Genomic DNA, 21,497 nt, shown 5'->3' with positions numbered 1-21,497 from the left:
CTCATGCACAATATAACCTCAGAAAGTAATTTCACTCTCTGTGCCTGTTCTCCCAAAACACTAATGTTTAATCCTATGTGAAAAGTGTATTCTGACAGTGGAGAATAATTTCTTTATAGTATCTTTTAATTTATTTGTGAATAGCTGAAGTATACACTGAAATAATTTCTCTTTTCATATACTTGTCATAAGATTGGTTTGCAGTTACTGTTGTGTGACTATTCCATATTTGAAAAAGGCCATCCAAGCTGTGTTGGATGTTTTTAATTGGACAGAGCAGTAACAGTGGACTAGATAGACTAGATGAAACTGATCTTAGGATAAGGAGTATGGTATAAAGAATTCTTTTTACTGTTGGCTTTCTGAGAATTGGCCTTCCTTATATATTTATATATTTATTTATGTATTTATGTATACTCAAAGACAGGACTAGAACATCTGAAAACAGGAGCATTTGAGGCTTAGAAGGGCTTGGATTTGCACTTAGAAATCTGCTCCTTCATTATGATCATTATAAGCATGTAACGCTTTCCCAGTTAGGTATCTGGATCACCTAACTGGTGAACTTAAATTAAACAAGGTAAGAGAATTGAAACCTCTCTGGAAGGCTGGAGAAGCTGTGTCTGTTTGACAAATGCTTGCAGATTTGCTTCAGAGACCATGGATTGAGTTTTCACTGAGAGGTAACTGGCAGCGACCAGACTTTAAAGACAATAGTTTACTGCTGTCTTGGGTTTCTGCTTTCACAGTATGAACCATTTAAATAAAGAGCATGATGCAATGGAACCTTCTATGTCTTTAATGCTAGAGCACTGAAACTGGCTGCAGTCACAAGCCGTACAAGCTTATAGCCCTGTTATTTTTCCCTATGTTTTAGATGTGTAACCCCTTTTAGGGACTTTCAAACTCATCTGATTCCTCTTCATTTAAAACAACGTAGACGAGAAGAGTAGGGGACACTTGCTATGCTCTCCTCATTCCCTCTGTTACCTGACTGGGTCTCTGAAAAATCATGAAGCCATCAGTAATTTTTTTTTTTTTTTCTAGCCTTGCAGACCATTAACCCAAATGGTTCTTCGATTTCCAAACCACGTCCACCCATCCCCCTGTGTACCACAGCTTCACTATAGATACATAATTAATTATTTGGAAAGCTGCTGTTTTAATGTAATATTAAACAGGCAGCAGCTCATCAGGTGTCCCCAAAGTAAGGAAGGCAGCATGCTGCTGGCAGCAGCTGCTGTCTTTAGGCTTATCAAGCTTTCTTTGTTTTGAAACAGCAGCTGGAAGGCTTTTTAATACGTGACCTGTCATTGGATGAGCAGAAACTGGTGTCTGTCTCTTATTCTGCCTTTGACTACCAGGCAAATTCTTATAACACATTCTGCCTGCAATGGCTGCATACAGTTCTGTGCTCTCGAGAAAGGAGCAGGGTGAGGAGAAAGAGGAGGCTCATGAGGCAGATATTGTGCCCTGTTTCCTCCCTGCATTTTTCTCAGTGGACCAGCCAGGCTCAGTGAATCTGTGCAGCAGCTCAACTTATGTCAGCATTTTCAGAATGGGCTTTCTGCTTCTATAAGCATAAAAATACGTAAATATATTGCCTATAGAGGGCATTCCAAATAGTGAGGGTGATATTCTGCTGGTCTTATGCAAGTTCTAGGTCTCTGTGACCTAAATCTGTGTAATTAGATTTAATTTATGTTGTTCATACCACTGGCAGAATCAGCTCAAATGGCAATGCTGGCATTTCTATTTGAGTAGTATATCACAAGGAGCATTGAACAAGGCTTTTTAGTTCTTAGGAATAAGAACTTCATCTTCTGTGTTTGAACATCATAAAATGCATTGATGGCCAGTTTCCCCCAGAATATGTGGGTCTTAAAATGGCCATGTGTAAGCTGCATGTGCAGTATTTCTTGCTCTAGAGATAACTGGGCGGTAGTTACAGAGTTTGGCGGTCCAGTGTGGTCATCCATGCATCAAGTATGCTCACACACCAGGATAAAGTTGCTTTATTACACTGGATCGCTGTACATACCTGTGTTAGCCTTCAGGACTTTGGGGCAGGTTCCTGTGAGTTGTAATATCTGCTGAGCATTTGTCTCCTTTCTGTGCTCCTTTGTGGAAATTCTTTTATTTTCCCTTGGTAATAAAGAGACTCTGTCTTTCTAGGACTGTGACCTAGCTCTGATCAGTAGCCTTTGCTTGAAACACTGCAGACCTGTAAACTCTCAAATAATGTAAGATTGTTTAAAGGACATTTTGGAAACATAGTATAGCCCTCAGTAGGTGTCAGTGTGCTTTACTGAGAGACTGTGGGTGCTGGTATAGTGGAGAGGAGGCTGCTGACACAGGTTTTCACGTACAAGGATTTCCCTTTTGCTGGCCAGCTGTTCTGGATGAGAACTATCAGGACAGAACATGTAGACTACAGTGCCTTTCAGATCTAGGAAGACCAGGGAAAGTTCAAGGACTCCTGTCACTTCACTGGGGTTTGCCCTAGCCCAAAATTACTGAGCTGTCCCAGAAGGAATGTTGTACCAGCTTGGAAGCTGTTGTTTGGAAGAGTGACAGCTCAGTGGCTGATTGGCTTGGTGCTGGTGAACTTTCTGCACTGTGGGAGTGGAAGCTTGCACAGTAATGCTTCAGGCAGTGAGGAATGGATGAAAACTGAATAGTCCCAAACCCTAAATTGTGCTTCTGTGAGCAGTCTGCCTGAACTGTGAGCTCTAAGGTTATATACCTGAGATCTGCCTCTACAACTCAAAGGTGACTGTGTCAGCTTGTCAGATGAGACAGTACCTATGTGCAGGCCTTTGGCCTATGATGGAGACACACAGCTGTCAGGATGGGCTGCAGTGGGAGGGTACATCTGTGTGTAATATTGGCAGAAAATGTTTCAAGACAGAACTCTCACTGGAAAATCCACTCAGAAACATTCTGTGCAACATTCCCTTGAACTTCAGTGGGAACAAGGCCACCAGCTGAAGGCATTTCTCAGGATGAGTTGTTGTTTACCTAACAGGTTTTTTAATTTCTTGTTTAAATTTGATCTAAACCAGCATGTTTCTGAAAAGTGAAGTTAAATCAGCTAATAATTAACTACTTCAAAGGAACTTCTGTGGGTGTTCTGATAATGCTGTTAACTGGGAGGAGTTAGTTCATTGCCAGTGAGTGGACAGAATTAGAATTGATGTTTCTAAGCATTGTTCTGGTAGCAGTTCACTGACAGCTGTCCTAAAGCACAAAGAATTGAGGCTCAGCTTTTTGCATTGCCCAGCCTGGAGTCCTTTAGCCACCCACAGTTGTGTTCTGAGCGGCTGCAGTGCTGGGCCTGAGTGACAAACATGTACTTCCCATTTTTCCCAAGGACCATTGTTGTGACAGCGAAGAATGCTGCATACTACGCAGTCATGTTTAGAAGATTCACCGATCACTCAATGCATAGCCAAATACAGGAGGAGACTGCTGTAAAACTGTTAGTCTGTGCAAACTGTAGCAGCGCTACAGACTTGGATCAGAATATCCCTGAGCTCTTAAGTTTGGACGTGGATCAGCAGTACTTCCATCTGCATCGTCTCATCATTAGTATTGGCAAGGGTTTCCTCAAACTTGTCAACATTTTGCCAAAGGCCTACAGTATATATGCTTTCGCATTTCAGTCCTTTTTCTGAGTTAATGTGACAAATAGCTTTGCTTTTTGTAAAAACAAAGTCTGCAACTGTTGAGTCCTTAATGATAGTCCATTAATTTGCTGCTGCCAAAACTGTGCTTGTAAAGCTTCAGTTACTTTACTAAAGAAGATAATAATGTTCGTAATTGGTTGGCTTGAATTTCTGCAGTACTCTGTATTCAGTCTAGAGAGAATCAGTCTTTACAGGCTCAGCTAAAAGCTCTGGCATCTGCAGCCTAAGCTTTACCAGTGGATGGCTTCTTTTCCATTCTCCTTAGTTCAAAGGTCAGAGCACTGGCAAAGATGGGAGACATATAGTCTTTTAAAAATAGTGAGGATGTATTTGGTTTCATAGTGGATTAAGTGCAGGAGAAAGAAAAAATAGGCTTATGAGTGGCAAGGTTGAGGGAAAAGGTGGTTGTAGAGAGATGTATTTATAAGACATGAACCACTTCATTCCTGTCATGGAGCAGACCTGGCAAACATGAGCACAACAGTTCAGAAGTGCAGAAGTTGGATATTATCTCTCCAACATGAAATCATTAAAAAAGATAGATAAGAATTCACTATTCTTATGTTATGGTAAGCAATTTCTTGTCAAAATATAAAAATTTCCTTGACTTTTGTTTTGGTGTGAAAGATTTGAAGAAATTTATGAGAATTAGAAAATTACTTGTGGTTGTATGGTAATGCATAAAAATTATCCAGTCATTTTCATTCAGATTTTTCAAAGCATGAAGTATCATCATCTTTGGTCAGGAAGGAATTTCCTCCCTTATAATAGCATGTAAACATAACCACAGTTGGAATATATAATTTGATACATTCTTCAGAAGTGTTGAGCACTTGCTGCTTTGGAGAACCACATGGAACCATATGGCCTGTTTTGCACAGCTGTGCTACTATTTTTTGAGTCTTTCATACATATATTTGTAACTTCTTTTTTGTACCCTCAAATTAAATTGCCTTAATTTAGATGTCTCCTGCAATGTGCCTTGTACAGACAGACACAGCTCCTTCCAGCTGGCCTGAACTGCCTCCTTGTGAGTGTATGGCTTCTGCTGGCCTGAGAAAAAATTAATTTCCTCTCCTTTAAAATCAGAGGTTAAAATCAGTGAAATGACTGTAGACACATAGTCCAGGCAGTTCCAAACCATCGTCATAAAGGACTGGGCTCATTATAACTCTCTAGATCTGAAATACACTGAGGAAATACAGTAAGGGTTAGTTTTCTGGAGTGGAAGAAAGGAGGGTAAGGGAAAACAGCCTACTGTTGGTATGGGGCTGTCTGCAGAATGTGCTGGGGAAAACAAACATTCTTGCTCTCCCTTGTCATCCCCACTTGCCATCACCAGGTGTTCTTCCATGTGGGGATGAAATGACTTCTTTCCCTCCTTACCCCCTCCAGGACACCTGTAGAGAGGGGTAGAAGTTGTCCTGTTGTTATTGTAAGACAGACATCATGAGGTGAACAGCTCCTTGAGAGCTGGTGACATGTCAGACAGATTCTAAAGAAAAGGTTTGTAAGTTCTAGAGCACAAGTGTCTGTAAATGGAAGGAGCTGAACTGCAACTATGCCCAGGCTCCCGGTGCTTTCAGATTCTTTTCCATTAGGAACTCTGGCAAGGAAAACAGTGTTAGCATTGGCAGAGGCAACACTATACCCTAAATTTGTGTTCTTTGTCAGTAGATACTGCTGTAAGAGGCAGTGAAGTGCCATTGCACTGTGGGAGCTCCAGCTAAGAAGCCTGTCTGTTATGATGCAGGCTTTCAATTGAACATGTTCAAAATCCACAGTAACCTATCAGGAAACATTACTTGAGTCGAGAGCCAGAAGGGTTTAAAGTAGTCTAACTCCTGAGGCATCTTTGGACGTGATTAGAATATCTGGAATTCACACTTGGGATGAAACATGCAAGTTGCAACAAAGGTGAAGTGGTGTCAAGCAGCTCCTAGAAATTGCTGGTGGAGTAGTTGTTCCTCATGTTGATCATTGTTGATTGACTCCTCTTTGCAGTCCTCCTTGCTGGCCTCCTAAACTTGCTTGTGACCATGTTGGAAAGTTTTCATCCCTTGCTGCTAGCTAGTAGAAGCCGATAACAAAGCAGTTAAAATACAGCTTGCTTATAGGGATACCGTACAGCATTGGGGGCACATTTCACAAACTCCTGAAACCTCTGTATTTGGGAAGGCAGTACTATCATTGTTAGTGTCTGTTCCTTTTATGGAGCACCTTTTATGGGTGGAAGGTGGAGGGATTGGTGCCTGAGCTGTGCTAGTATAAGGGAGATGCTGTGTCCTTGAAAAAAAATGTACTCAGTTGCATGTTACGCCTGAGCTCATCTGAACTCTAAATATTGGGCTGCTGCAGTAGAAGTGCCCTTTCCTCCATTGTGAAGTCACTTCAGCCAACCTAAGCTGTACTTCATGGCCACAGTGAGCAGCATATCCCAGGCAGCATAGTAGTAGTCTCTTTGCTGAAACTGCAAATAACTGAAGCCAGGGAGACATGAGTGTATGGATGTACTAGTACCATAAATATGCTTTTAATGCTAGAAGTATAACTTAAAAATTGCTGAGCCTTTTTTACTGAAATTTGGAGAAGTTCAGATAAGGGCAGATAAAGCACATTAAGGAAAAATCAGTTTATTTAGACTCAAACATTACACAGCACTGAGCTCATGTAAGCAGGTGTTACAAGCTGAAGTTCAAGGTGAGTTATGTGCAATTCTACTTACTTTTCCTTGAAGAGTACTTGAAGTTATTTTTCTCCCTTCCTCTTATCCTGCATCTTTTATTTTCCTGCTTGCTATGGTTCCTGGAGTGTGACATCACCAACTAGCATTTGGCCTACCTGGAATGTGGGTTTTGTTTATTTCCAAGGCATTGCTTTATTTGAAGTGGTTGGTAGTCTTAAACAGTTCTTCATCTTAATTAACAGATAAAAGTCTAGAGTAATAAAGTCACATGAATTATCAAGAAAGACATCTCCAGTCAGAATTGTCAACCTAGCCAGACACAGGTTTTATGTACAACAGGCCAAAGATTTAGTTTCATCTTCATTTCTTTCATATAGTTTTAGTAATCCCACACTTGATCCTGACAACTGACACAGATCACTAGCCTTAGGTTTATAAGGGTTTTCTGTAGTCCATGTACCAGTACAGAGAATCTTTATTAGTGACTCTGTTCATGTTAAATCTTGTCAGATGTTTTTGCATAAGAAACCACAGTTCTGAGGTCTCATCTCTGTTGGTGCATTTTTAAAGCAGTTTAATGGCTTCTAAAGCCACAGAAGGCATGGGAGGGGAGAAGAGATCACAGGGCCTTTGGATTGCTTAATAGATGGCAGTGGCTTTAGAGTGTGTTTGCCTGCTTTTGCTTTATTCTCTGGGATGAGGTCTAAGATACAGTATCGACAAACCATTTACAGACTCATCAAAATCCACTGTAGTGATTTTGACTTGAAAACTTGATCAACTTCTGCTTGTAATTGCCATGGAATTTCTTGAAATAAAAAGTGCTTTAGGAAATTAGACATTTAATATTTGACTGAGAAGTCAATGAGATTTTAGTGCACACTTGTAAATCCTGCCCTAAGAAAATGTGAATGTGTCAGTTTGAGCTGAACTTCCTTATTACAATAAAATTTTCTCGTTGACCCAACCAAATGAATATTGAATGTTAAAATCCCCCTAAGCTCCTTCCAAACTGTAGAAATTAAACACCTTTCACCTACAAAGGTGCCTGTTTCTTTAGGAAAAAATGCCATTATGTTGTCCATTAGAACTGTGACACAGTGAATGTATTTTGATTCAAAGCTTGTTTCTTTCATTTGCACTCCACATGATAGTAAATTCTTGTGCCTTGTTTTTTGTTAATTTTGTCTGCCTTTTAAAATACGATTGTGTATTTACTCAGCTCCAAATCAGCTTCCAACTCATATATTCCATATATTGATAGATGGACAGATACAAATAAAAAAATCCTGGCAAGCACGCATCACTATTTACTGTTTAATTCCTCACAAATCATACCCACACTGGGAAATCCCCAGCTTTCCTTATTTTTATCTCACTCCTTGACTGCTTCAGATTTTGCTTGCTGTTTTTTCTGTTCTCAGGCAGCTTAAATGGACCATTTCAAGATGAGTTTCATACTCACAACAAATTTCCCCTTTTATGAAAGAGTAATTCAGAAAAAACAAAACAAAACAACCCAAAAAACCCATAAAAACAAACCCCCACCCCCCCAAAAAAACAAAAAAAAACCAGAAAAAAAAGCGGAGAAGTTAAACTGATGCTGATGGCAGGTTAACCCAGGATTCAGCTGTAACAGACAGGGTCTATCTGCAGCATTCAGACTCTTGAAAACCTTTGGTTGAGGTGGAAAGTGCTCAGGGTAGAGGTTCAGCATTAGCTGGAATCAAAGGTAAGAAAACTGAAGGAATGGAATTAGGTTTCAAGTGTCTATTCAAAGCATTCTTCATGAACTTCCACTTACTCATTGATATTTCTTTCGTCTTTTGATCCAAAGATCAAGACTGATTTTCTTTGTTTTGTTTCTTTTTTTTCCTGCTGTGCAAAGAAAGACTCCCTCTAACAGAGCTGCCCTTATTCTTGACAAAATTAATTTCCTGATTTTTCACCTTCTTTCATTATCAGGGAGATCTTTGAGCCCCAAATTCTGATACTCACCTTAAAGTCAATCATAAAGACCAGGTCAGGGAAGATGAATCATTGCAATTGTTCTTCTCAGCAGCGAGTGCTGATTTTTGACCATTTGTCAAGATCTTTGTTGCTGTTTGTCTGCAATCAAAGGCTTCCTGTCACTACTTGCTGTAGCACTGAGGGCAGACAGGTGAGCTGGGCCCTGTGATTCTCACCAGCCACCGTTCCCCAGTCCAGCCCTGAGCTGCAGGTCACCTCCCGCGCCGCAGCGGCACCTGCGCACGGCCAGCTGGATTGCACTCTCGCTGAGAACGCTGCAGCTGCTGTCCACACCAAAGCAGTGCAAAAATGTCAACAAACATGTCAGTGTGTACACATACACAAGTTGCTGTAGTGGTGTAGCCTCTCAGGAGGCTCATATAAGGGCAGGACACAAGCACATCAGTAAGAGGAATGATGTAAGAAGTGGGTGAAAGGCAAGCCAGAAGAGGGAGGTGGAAGTAAAAGAAGTTACCTAAACAAAGAGAAACTGCCAACTTCAGAACCCAACAGCAGCGTTGCTTGAGTATATAGAAGTTCCTCCTTTCACATGCAGTGAGGTAGTCTCATCTCCCATGCAGAAGTCCAGTCCTGTTCCCCCTGAATTTCTTTTCCATACAGGCAAAGGGGATCTAAAGCTTGGCTTCACAATGATCTTAAGAAGGTTAAGATTGAATGAGGTTCAAGGCAAACAAAAAACTCAAGCTTTTCCTCAGGAAAGAGCTGTGTAAAGGCAGAGATGCAGCCTGTCTGCTGCAGGTTCTTTGAACAGGAACACACAGCAGGACAAGTAAATGTAACAAAATGATACCTTACGTTTCACACATTCCAGTGGATCTTTACCATAGTAAAAAAAATAAAAATTCAGTAAACAGGGCCTTGAAAAGTAGGTTGTGACTCCTGCTGCACCCCATCTCACCTTTAGCAAGATTTAGTCCCAGTGTTTTTGCATTTAACATTCTCTTGTGTGGGGCATGGGGGAAAAGCTGAAAGGAGGATCAATTCTAAGGACTGGGAGGTGGACATTACTCTGTGACTGCTGCCGTTAGCAGGTCATGGCTCCCAGGCTATATGAAATGAAGAAACTCTGAGTGCAGGCAGAGGAGAGCAGTTCTGCTGCTTGAGTTAGTCTGGTCCTGGAGAAGAGAGCATTTGAGCATTTGTACACTGGAGCTAAACTGTTCCCCCCAGGCAAAGATACCTACCAGGGTATGTAAAGCATTTTGACAAAAGCACCTTGGGGCAGGGGCAGCAAAGATTTCCAGTCAGCTGGGACCTGCAGCTGTTTTGAGGGAGAGCAACAGCCAAGCAAATTTCTTACTCCTCCTAGGCTCTTACATTTACTGTATATGCTGACATGGTTGCTATCACCTTTCCCACTCTTCAAGTTGTTTGGTTTCTGTATACCTGGATGAGAGGCAAATAGAGCTGCCAGCTTGCTTCATGGATAAGGATGAAATCAAGTGCATCTTGCCCAGCATACAGCAACAAGAAGTCTGCAGCAGGCGACAGAATACAGGATCCCCTGGTCACAGGCTAATGCTAAAGCAGATGGACTATTCATCCCCAGAGTTAAGCCCCCTGTTCCTGACACATCTTTTGAGATACTTGAACTCTGTTTGTGTTTGCAGACCGTTATTTCATCTCTGGTCTGGAGATGAAAGTAGCTTTGAGCAGAAGGACTGGAGTGCCTGCCCATGGCAATCCTGAGCTATGCAGGGTTTGTCTCTGAGGCCCAGTCTTGCTTATATGGAAGCTTGAGTAAAGATGAGTGAGACATTCTGTTCAAGGGTATGAAACAGCCTTGTCTGTGTTTAAAATCATTAACAGAGTGCTCTTCTGCATCATGGTGCTGAGTAGCCAGACACCCTGTTTGATTCGCACCGTAGAAGTAGAGCTTGTGTGCTTCAGGGTTAGAGCTTAGCATCAACCACAATAAGGGCTGGAGCTCCTCTAATGGCAGAGAAGAGGTGTGAATTCAGCAGCTGAATATGAACTTGATCATGTTGTGAGAGACAAAGCTAAAATTCTGTCCGTAAGTGTTTCTGGGCAGTAAGCTTTGAAATCCTTTTCCTAAAACAGTTCCTAAAGTCTAGTGCATTTGAGTTGATACAGTGTTGTGTTTCCAATTCAAGCCTGAAATCCATTATAGGATCCTGCTTTGTGTCTGAGCCCATAGAAGAAATCATCTGTGAGTTTCAGGTAAAATTCTAGACTTCTAAGAAGTTTCTTGTGACATTGTTTCTTTGGGCTGTTTCTTTGTTTGTTTGTGGAGGTTGTTGGGTTTTTCTGTTTGTTTGTTCTTTTTAAGAAGATTTAGGTGTTTGAATTTGGCTCTTTCTCATTCTTGTGACTACCAAAACTGAAAAGGTATTGAATGTAGAGAGATGTATCTGAACTCTGCCTTTTAGTAAGCCCTAATTTTTCTGCTTGATGCCTCAAGGATGTAGTGGAAGGAACCAGCCAAGTGTATAAAGAAATATGAGTAAAATGTTATTAAAAATAAAAATGTTTACAGATGGGCGTCCGTGTTCTGCCGCTGCATAGTCACATTGTGCTAACATAAGAAGCAATTCTGAAGTTCATTCTTATTTCTAAGCTGGTGTTTGTGTGTGGAGCTGCCTTCATTTGCTTGTACTTACATGTCCAGTCACTACTGACTCTCCCACAGGCAGATTGTAGGGTCGTGACCTTGCTCCTATTTCAAGTTTCAGTGAGGAAAGCCAAGAATGGAGGAACTATGTGTAGTCTTGGGTAGAATATCAGGTCTGGTGTGTACAGAAATCTTTTTTTCCTATCCAGCTTTTGCTTTTTGCAGATTCAAGTAGAAGTATAAAAGTTTTGGTTTTTTTCACCTTAAATGCTTGCATGAAAGCTGTCTATGGAGGTTTAGAAAGCAGCTGGCTGGTCCAAAGTAACATCCTGGGGGAAGGGGACTTGTAGTCAGGTGCCTCTGGTATAGTGATTCCTTGAGAAGATGCTGATGCCAGTTTTGCAGAAGTCCAGTAAGTCACCTTCATCCTCTGCTCACTGTGCTTCTTATGGCAATCTTGCTATGGGTTAGTGCAGCTAAAGCATTAAATTTACAGTTTGTGATTAATTCTAAGATAAGCTTCTGGTCTCTTCTTGCCCTTGATGGCTTGGGTGGGCAAGAGTTCAGCTGACCCCTTTAAACTTAAGAACAAGATGTAGTTTTACCTTGACCAAACTCAGTGGTTTGCTGGTGGTGGGACCCATACAGTAAATGTCTTTTAGAGGCAGTTTCATTCCTTTGAAGAATGATGGCCTAGCTTGAGCTCAGGCTATCTGCCAAATGCCACATCCTGAAACCCGTTTCTGATGTGTATTGAGGGCCGTGGAAAGCCTTTTTCAATCGTATATCCTATGAAATGTTTGGTTGTGAAAAAGGGTGTGTCAGTAGGTCTGCTGGGTAAGGTGTAAGAACTATACTTCATGACCTCTGCTTTTCCACCATGAGTATGTTGGTAACAGAGATTTAGGCAATGACAGTAATTTCAGACTGCAGTTTCCTGGGCAGACAGTTTTGTATACAAAGGATGAAGTATGTCATCCTTGCAGTGGAATATGGTAGGACATTGATCTGTTCAGATGCCTGCATCCTAGCCTTGAGCTAGAGAGCTGTTCTCTTTATATACCTTAAGGAATATGAATAATTCAGTAAATTAAAAAGTGGGAGACTGTCCAAGAGGATTTGGGCACATGTAGGGGCAAAGCATCATGGCTTTTGTTTCTTAAGCTGCATGACTAGTCCCTGGTGGCTGTTGTTTCTCCTCTTTACTGAAAGATTGCCTCAGTTTCCCAGTTTAGTGAATTGCTTCTCGGAGAACCATAAAATATTTCCCAATGCATCTCATTTTTCCACTTCTGCTTTGCAAATCAATAAATGTGCCATGAGTGTGTCAAGGCAAGAAAACAATTAATAGCAAGAAAAAGTACTTCCTTGGCTTGCAGGCAGCTCCCAGCTTGCTTCTCTCCCCAGATTAGCAAGGATTTAAGAAGCACACGTTCTGTGTATGCTAAATCAGCTCTGCAGAAACCACAGCATACCATCATCCTGCTCTTATCTCTGAATTCCATGGGCAGATAATCTCAGCTGCTCAGCACAGGCTGGCAGCTTTAGCTTGCCAGTAGGTGCTGAAAGCCATGTAAGCGTGGAAATGACAGTGACACACAGCTCAGATGCTATCTCCATAGCAAAGCCACAGGCAGTTTCCATGGTGATGGAGAAGCTCCAGGCCTTTGGGGATGCAGCTGCTGAATTGGACAGGATCAGTAGCCTTTTCATACAGAGGCTGTTCTAATAAAGCTTTTATGTGTTTATGTGGTACTCACTCAGTTGTATCCAGCTCTGGAACATAAAATGAAGGGTGAGGGGAAGATTTAAATTGTTAGAGTGCTGACCTAAAAATGAAACAAGAAAAGCAGGGTCAAAATGTTTCAAGTATTGGAGTATCTACAATTTTTTTTTGTGACAGCTTGATATTCTTGTCAGTGCCTTTCTTAGATGTTACACACCAACGTTAATAGCTCCTAAAGTTTTTACATCAAGTGGAGGAGTCAGAATCATGCCCCCCATCTCTTAACTTTCTGCTGAATTGGATCCAAAATCAGAATGGGTCTCTTTGTATTGAGACTATAAATATCCCAGAGGCTTGGGGAAAGTGGATGATCTTGTGACTTCTACATCTGAAGCATTTTCAAATGTCTTACATGTCACTTGGTCCCTCTTTTGGGTAAAAATCTCTCAATGCCTCAGCACAGGTAGGTGGAATTAATTTCTTTTCCTATAGAGTCTTGCTGCGGGAACCTTTGCTTTTCTTATTGCTGAGACAGCAGATACAACATCTCCAAGTTTCCTTACACTGGAAATGCATATTTTGCATTTCTACTTTGATCTTCTATCAACCTGTGCTCTGTGGGTGCTGTAGCACATCAGCAGGAATTGTCTGAAAAACTGCTCAATTCAAATAATAATTGTGTTACTTTGACCAGGGTTTTTGATGGTGTTAAACTTTGGTTGCTCTCTTCTGAAGAGGATACTAAACAAGATTTGTATTCTGTCTTTCAGGTGGTGCAGGGGACCGGGAAAAGATGCCTGTCAATCATGAGGCTTTCCTGCTCATGGCTAATTCCCAGAATGAAATGGAAGATTGGGTGAAAGCCATCCGACGGGTTATATGGGCTCCATTTGGTGGAGGTATTGCAAATAGCTCAAATGCACATAAATTAAAACATTTGCCTCAAGGTAAAACATATTCTTGTGATACTAGGATATGTGTAACACTGTAAAATCACTGAGATGTCTAGATAAGCTCTTGATTGTCTGAAGTGTTTTGAAGCAAAGGATGGGGTTAATTTTTTTTTTTTTTTTTGTTTGGAGATGGACAGGAATGAAAGGGGAGTGCACATCCACAGTTTATAACTGTCTCAGTCAGAAATGGGTGGTAACAAACATACCACTATTGTCAGTATTCTTTACAGCAAAAATATTCTGTGGACCTTATGGGAATGAAGGATTCTGTCCAGTTATCTCAATTTTCTTTCATAAGGGCAGATGCCCATCTTGAACATCCATATAACCAGAGACAGCAGAACTTTAAGTTACTGTATGGCCCAGATGAGAAGGCAAAGCTTCCACAGGCTTCAGTGGGGGTGTAGCCTGAGGAAGAACAGGGTCAGGCTGAGTGAACACCTGCAGGGTAATACAGCTGTTGACAATCCCTATAGTTAAAATGAACAAAACATCCAGACTTTCATTGTTGATATTATACCACAATCTTTGAATTCTTGAGTCAGCAGATAAGATAGCAGTTGTTTTTCTGGCTTAGCATAGAGCACAGACTCACAGATGTTTTCTTCTGGTTTTGGTGTTGGTGACAGCAGCTACTGGCCTGGTATTGGACACTGTGTTTGAGGTGACTTGGGTACTACTGATGGAGTTCATGCAAATAGTGCTATCATATGCAGACAGTGCTGTTGACCTCTTTTGAGAAGAACAGATAAAAAAGTGCCAGATAAGGGTTAGGTAATACAATTACTCTTGCTGAAATGAAGTTTTCCAGGATCTAGGGAGGAAAAACTGCCCTTGATATACTAAGGAGACCCAGTGTTTGTTAGTCACTTTTGTCCTGGGTTTGGTTTTTTTGTTTGGTTTTTGGTTGGTTGGTTTGCTTCAAGTGACTCTTGAAATTTGGAGTCTCTGGGTAGCAGCATTTGGCTTGTCTGGAGGAGATAAAATCTCTACTGATGTGATTTTTTTTCCAAGGTCCTTCACTTAGCAGATGGGGTGTAGGTACAAAAGTTAGCTTGTGTCTGAGCTGAGGTTACATGTGGTGCTGTTGTGCTGTGGGCAGAAAAAGTCCTCTTTGCTATTAGAAAGCTGTTCTACCAGAATTTCTCCTCAAACATGAGTATGTGCTTCTTCTGCTTCCCCTCTGAAGTCCAGTCCACAGTGAAGGGTCTTTTAGACTGAGGTCAGTGCTGGTCCTCCATCAGAAGTCTCAAAATTTCAGAGCTGGTATTTCTGTAGCTGTTTGTACACACCTTATAGAGTGTATTTTATAATTTTGCAATGTACATTCAAGAAATACTGTGAGGAAAAAAGGGACATTCAGTCATGATAAATGGTGTACTCTCTAGCAGTATTCATCTTTAGGGCATGATATTGTCAGCAGTGCTGGTATCAGTGCAAATTTGGCTTCATGTTTTGTTTGTGTTTGGTCAGTCTCTTGAAGTAGTTTCAAAACAAACATCTTTAAGTGTTAAAATAATAAATAATTTTAAATCCTAATGTTTTAAAAACAGAAACATGAGAATGGCATGAAGGTAGTGATGGATTTCCCTTTTTTATTTGTTTGTTTCTTTATGGGGCTAGTATTGTCTTAATTAGTTAGCTAAGTTTCTTTACCTTTGAATTTCTCTGCAAAGTGGTCAGATAATATTTTGGTCTTTTCTTTAAATGAGGCAGATACTCTTATATTGATTCCAGGAACTGGAGCTTTATGAGGCATTAAAATCATGAAGTAATGAGAATGTAGAAGTAAGGCAGCACAGGGGAGATTAGAGCAGTGCAGGGGGGGAATACAGCAGCTTCTGTTTGTTGCTATTTCTACATCCTGCAGACTTGATCTGGTTCAGTGATCAAAGTTCAGTGATCAGTAAAGGCTGCTTTGGCTGTTGGTGAGAGCCAGCTTAAGTGCTGTAGAGAGAAGCACTGGTGTTTGTAGAGTTGGAAAGAGTTTCAGCTGTGGATCAATGTTTTTTCTCTACCTGTGGACAAAACTGGCCAAGGACAAGGGTACATGCTGGGCAGTCAGTCAAGCCTGAGCTCTCTGCCCTAATACTCAAATGCATTAGCCTGAAGCTAGCTTGATTATGCCAGCTTTGTAGTCCAAGCTGCAAGAGCACATTCTTACGTTGTGGCCACTTCTCTGAGACGGTGACTTGCCAGCCACTGTCAGGAGTGGTCTTCTACCCCCAGCGTGCTCCACCAGGCTTCATTCTGCTGATACTGGTGGGCAGGAGTTGTGCGGTAGGAAACGACCTGGCAGGAAATGAAAGGGGGGAGGATTAATTGGTAGGTAGATTGGTTCCCTAGCCCTGCTAACCATGCAGCTGCAACCCCAGTAATTCCAGCACAATGCAGGCAATGGGGAGACATGATGGCATGGAGAGGGGCAGGCTGCTTCATTCTGACTGCAGCCCACACAAAAATTGGCTTAAAGAAACCATGGTCCTCAATTCCTTTGCACTTCAGAAAGAATGTATGGGAATGCAAATAACTGGGAAACAGTAAAGATATTCAAACCGTTGTTCCCAAATGTTTTTTAGCCAATTTGGAGAAATGATCAAACCTGCACCTTCTCTATCATAATCAGAGCAGGACAGTTTCTCTGAGTGAAATTCCAGCTTACCTCAAATGTGGGAGGACAATAAACATAGCTGTCTCTGTTTTAATGGAATAATTTGAACTCTGCTTTGCCACCACCACTAATTTGAGAGCCAAGTCTTATCTATCAACACTTTTTAATATATTAAGCTAAAGGGAGGAGTTAAAAAGCAGGCTTTATTATTATTAGTATGCAAATATACGGCCTTGGAGAAGGTTGATATGGTGCAAAAATGAATTATGCCAAGATAAAAGAGGAGACTTAACCACACTTTAATCTTTGCTGATGTATTGAAGAAACATAAATATAAAAAGGTTGAAGGTACATTCTTATGTGTTGGTGCGGGCATATGAACTGTGCTTAAAGGTGAACAGCAAAGGCTTCTTAAAATAAAACAGAAAACTCCCCAAAGCTGCTAAGGATTACAAATTACTGATAGAAGACACAGTCAGGTTTAAAAGCCGTATGGAATGTATTCTTTGAAATACGCTTCAAATGTGCCCTTAAAATAATACTGTGGAGTTCCTAAGTCTTTTGAAGAAGAGCTGTCTTGTTTATAGGAAAATTAATCTCTAACAAGTTTCCTTGACTCCCAGACTCATGAATTCTTGAGTCTAGTATATCTCATTTAGAGCAGAAGAATTTGTAAACTGAGATTTGAGAGTACTCCATACATTTTGATTGTCTTTAAGAAAGAAGTTTGTCACACTGACTTGATAAAAGTGAGTTTTGGAGTACATTCTGACAGATGGTGGTTGAAACTGTTTTCTGTGATCCTTCTTACCTCTGTGGCAAATTCTGCTCCAAGTTTACATCACTAAAAGCTTATCTTGAGAGTCCCTCTTTGTCCTACAGTTGTGCTGTTCAGTGGCTGCTCATTAATGTGAAGTGCTTGTAGCAGTGCCACAGTGCTAAATCAAAGGGTTTGTGGCCATAGGCTTAGGTGAGAATGACTTTGCTCTCACCCTTCCCAGGCTGGATGCATTGAAAGTCCAGTAGCTGGGGGAGAGAGGAGGTCTTGCTCTGTACAAGTGTGGTGGGAGTGTACTTCTAGTCTGAGGAGGTACATCCGCTGCAAGGAAATTTCATTTTGGGTGCCTTCCTCATTTCTGTCTTAAGTCAGCTGTAAAACAGCTTGTCTAGGACTGAATCTCTGCCCATGAGATACAAATCCTAAACCTTTTGGTGCCTGAGTTGAATGTCAGGTGGCATAATTCTCTCACAGCTCAGCACACAACCAGCACAGCATGGGGACAGAAGCATTCTGCATTAACCTTGATTTATGTTTGTGTTTGTTTTCTTCTGTTTACATATTCTGTCTTGCCATGAGCAGTTCCTCGCTTCTCTGCCAGAAATACATGTCTTAGCCCCTCTCTTTCTCCATTACTTTATCCTAATTTCTCCTCCTCCTCATCCCAAACTTTCATCAGTTACTTGTGATGGAGGGGAGATGAAACAGTTGGAAGGGATGTGTTTCCCTTAGGCAAACATGAAGAGTTTTACCCTGTAACAAAATACTTGTGTTGCCAGAGCTTCATGAGTAGTTTTTCTAGTTAGGAAGAATAGTCACTGTTAAACCGGTGGGGTCTGAAGAAATGTCCACTGAGGAAGCTGTCCTACTGTCATTAATTTCAGACATCTTTCCCATAGAGATAAACCATGATGTGTGGATTCTTTATTTTTCTGCCAGAAAGCATGTCACAGAATGTGTTTTTTTGGGAACCAGGGCCTTGTGAAATGATGTCTTGTATTAGGGAGAGCTGAAAGATGTGGGACAAGGTATCTGAGGTGTAATTTAATTCCTGGCTCAATTTCCTTATGGGTAATGGAAGACTAGCCCTGCATAGGGCTAATTAAGGATCCTGCTTTAGATGAGTAAATGTCTCTGAGATAATATTTGCAGGAGAGCAAACATGGATGTTTTGGAGGGTCAGATAATGATATTAGATGCATGTCCACCAGGATGCCAAACTATTTAGGAGCTAGGATATGACATTATGTTTTGGGAGTCTTGAGTTTTGATTTTTAACACCTGCAAGATGGGAATTTTCCAGTAAGAGCAGCCATGTCAGTGAATTTAAGATGCTAAAATACCACTGAAGAGGTATTGAAGAGGAGCAGGGAGGTGGCTTCTGTTATTTGCCCAGTCTGAAGACAGAGAGGTGGTTTCTACTCCCTTTCTTGTTTGTGGGCTCCTGCAGAGTGACAGCCTCAAGTAGGATTCCTGACTGGGTCAGGAGGAGCCCTTCAGGATGTCTCAGGGTGGGCTTCCCTTGTGCAGGCTCCCCAGGTGTGTGGGGAGTGGTGCTGGGTGTTTGTTGTGCCTGATACCTGGTGTTATCTCTGCACAGAGATAGCTGGCGCCTGATGCAGCTTATCAGTGTTTGCTCTTGCTGTTGTCTAATGCTGGGAGATGGGCCCAGCCAGGGGAAGAGGAAGAGAAAGATGATGGGGGCTGTCAGCTATCTGCCCAGGACTAAGGGATGCCTGAGTCATCTCAGATGCAAGGAGGTGCTGGATTAGCCTTGTCTCCAGGCAAAAGTGTCACAAATGGTACACCTGCAGATATGGAAACTAAGATACAGTAACTAAAGTAAGCTGGGAGTGGATCTTACTGCCAGAACTGTTTACAACAGAGAATGTTTTAAGATCTGTTCCTGAGACCTGATTAAGTTCTTTCCTTCCTAATGTATCTCAGATATATCTGAGGCTTCTATTACTGCTGTATGACCAATGTATTTTACCATCACCTTACAGCCTTGTGGTAGGGAAAGGCACCTGTCCTCATTTTTTGTTAAGGAGGGATCTGACATATTGAACAATTGGATGACTTGCCTGAGGTGACAATGACTATCTGTAAAAGAACCACTCTGACACCTTCATTCTGCAAGAGACATAGAAAGATTACACCCATGGATCTTGACTGTAGGCACTTGTTTGGAAGAATGCTGTGGGATATGATCCTGGAGAGAAGAGGCGACCAGGAGATCTCATGGATTTTCAAGGATTACTTCCTTCAATCTCAAGAAACTGAGTAAAGGTAGCAGAGATTTGCATGGATGAACAAGATGCTTTTGACAAAGCTCATGAGCTAAAAAGGAAGCATAGAAGTAGAAGCAGGGACAGGTGACCTAAGAGGAGGAATACAGAGAAATTTCTGAGCATGCAGGAATGGACTAAAGAAGGCTAAAGCAATCTGGAATTGAATCCAGCAAGGGATGTGAAGGCCAGTGCTGGAGCCAATACTGTTTAACAGCTTTGTTAATGACCTGGGTAATGGGACAGAATGCAACCTCAGCAAGCTTGTAGATGATGTTGGGAGGACTGATTGGTGCATCAGATGATTGTGTCATCATTTAGGGGCTCTCAACAGCGTGAAGCAAGGAGTGAACAGGAACCCGATGAAGTTCAACAGAGAGCAATGCAAAGTCCTGCACCTGCAGATGATGAACATAGGCAACAGCGTATGTGGGGAGTTAACTGACTGGAAAGCATCTTTGCAGAGAAGAGCTGGAATGCTCTTGTGCAAGTTGAACATGAGCCAGCAATGCACCCTTGTGGCCAGCAAATTCCTGGGCTGCTCTAGGAAGAGCACTGCCAGCAGGTTCAGGGAAATGAGCCTTCACCTCGGCACTAGTAATTAAAACATCTTTTGTGCTTTGTCCAATTCTGGTCCACCTGGGACAGGAAGGCCATGGAATTACTGGAGTGACTCAAGTGAAAGGCCTCTCAAATGATTAAAGGATTGTGCAGGAAAATGCTGAGATAAGCTAAGGAGGCTTGGATTGTTTAGCCTGAAGAAGAGAAGTTCTTATGTGGTTCTTATCAAGGCTGGTGTATAATGTGTAGAAATATTTGATGGAAGGGTCTAAAACTAGAATCAAAACAGAATCCTTACTGACTTTGAAAGATCTTAACTTTAGAAGTCAGGTCCTGTTCCCCAGCTCCTTGCACGTATTTCACATCTAAAGCTGATGGCTCAACGCTTTTCAGTGACTTTCAGTATTAGTGCCCAGGCTGGTCTGAGCTCTGAGTGGAGACTGTGCAGAGCTTGGGCATCCCAGGGCAGAAATGGGTGTTCTCAGATTGCTGTGTCAGGGCTCCTCAGGGAGAAAGTCTTTCCTCCAAAATAATTACTTTGAAAAGGTCCTGGGAAAAGAGAATGTTGCAGAAAGGTTGCAGAAGATTGCAGGAATGACACATCTAAGGAGAATTTGAACACTTGCACTGTCATGAGGTTTACACTAATAAAAAACGTCATTTCATGCAGTGCACAATTGAATTGGGAAACTCATTGTTCCCAAAACTCATTGGGAAACAAGATGCAGAAATAAAAGGAATGAATGGATTAAAAATAAAATTAGATGTGTTCATAGAAGATAAGTCTACTTGGGCAGTCAAAGAAAGGAAAAAAGTCACTAGCTTAATATGCCCATTTTACAAAGAGCAGTTCAGCTTTAGATAAAATGTGATGGGGCTTTGTTTGTTTTCCTTGTCTCTTCAGCTGTGATGTGCCATGGAGAGTTGACAGTGGCTGTACATTTGTTGTATTGTTGGTGGCTACTGCCTGTAGCACAGTCTGACCAGTACCACCCCTGCACTGGTGGTTTCTCAGTGAAGCTGAGTGTAATCATTAGATTCATGTTTGACATTTGAGAGCTGACAGCCTTAAAAACACTGGTGGTTCTCACTGCATGTCCTGGCAGTGTATTAATGGGACAAACGTGTTCCTGTGGTGTTTCTCAGCTTGCAGGCAAGTATTTTAATTTCTGTGTATTAGTCCTTTGATGAATGTTATGAGAATATGTGATTACTGAATGAAAGGGAATGGTAGCCGGCTCCTTGCAGGTTGCAATTTTAACCTTTTAGGAGCTGAGAAGAAATAAATTCACCTTGTCTCTCCTTTCCTGTTTTCTTTCTAATGTTACTGTTCTCCCATCCACAGTTGTTCCTTTTTCCTTCTACTTCATCATCATGTAATTGGACTTGCTATTTCCCTTCATGTCTTCTGAGTTACAGGTTAGAGAAGGGAAAATTGAGCCCTTTACCTCTTGTAGAAGTGTCTAGAAGTGTTTAAAGGCTTGAAAATTTACTGAAGTATTTTACCTACTTGACAAATAGGAGCTAAATGCTGCCCCTTTCCCAAGCACTGCTGGTCAGGTTCAGCTATTGCTGGAACTTAGACCTTATTTATTAAGTGAC

At 41.5% G+C, this 21,497-nt stretch overlaps 1 protein-coding gene across 1 annotated transcript in view; it reads left to right on the top strand.

Moving 5' to 3' along the window:
• ARHGAP22 (Rho GTPase activating protein 22) overlaps positions 1 to 21,497 on the top strand; it is a 112,354-nt gene that overhangs the window by 62,728 nt on the left and 28,129 nt on the right. The window contains exon 3 of the mRNA XM_058841382.1: positions 13,475 to 13,603. Within this exon, the coding sequence (XP_058697365.1) occupies positions 13,475 to 13,603 (129 nt within the window). The remainder of the gene's footprint in view (positions 1 to 13,474; positions 13,604 to 21,497) is intronic.

This window comes from Poecile atricapillus, chromosome 6, assembly GCF_030490865.1.
Source record: "Poecile atricapillus isolate bPoeAtr1 chromosome 6, bPoeAtr1.hap1, whole genome shotgun sequence".
Taxonomy (NCBI): domain Eukaryota; kingdom Metazoa; phylum Chordata; class Aves; order Passeriformes; family Paridae; genus Poecile; species Poecile atricapillus.
Note: the sequence above shows the minus strand (reverse complement) of the source record. Positions and strands in the feature narration are given on the sequence as shown.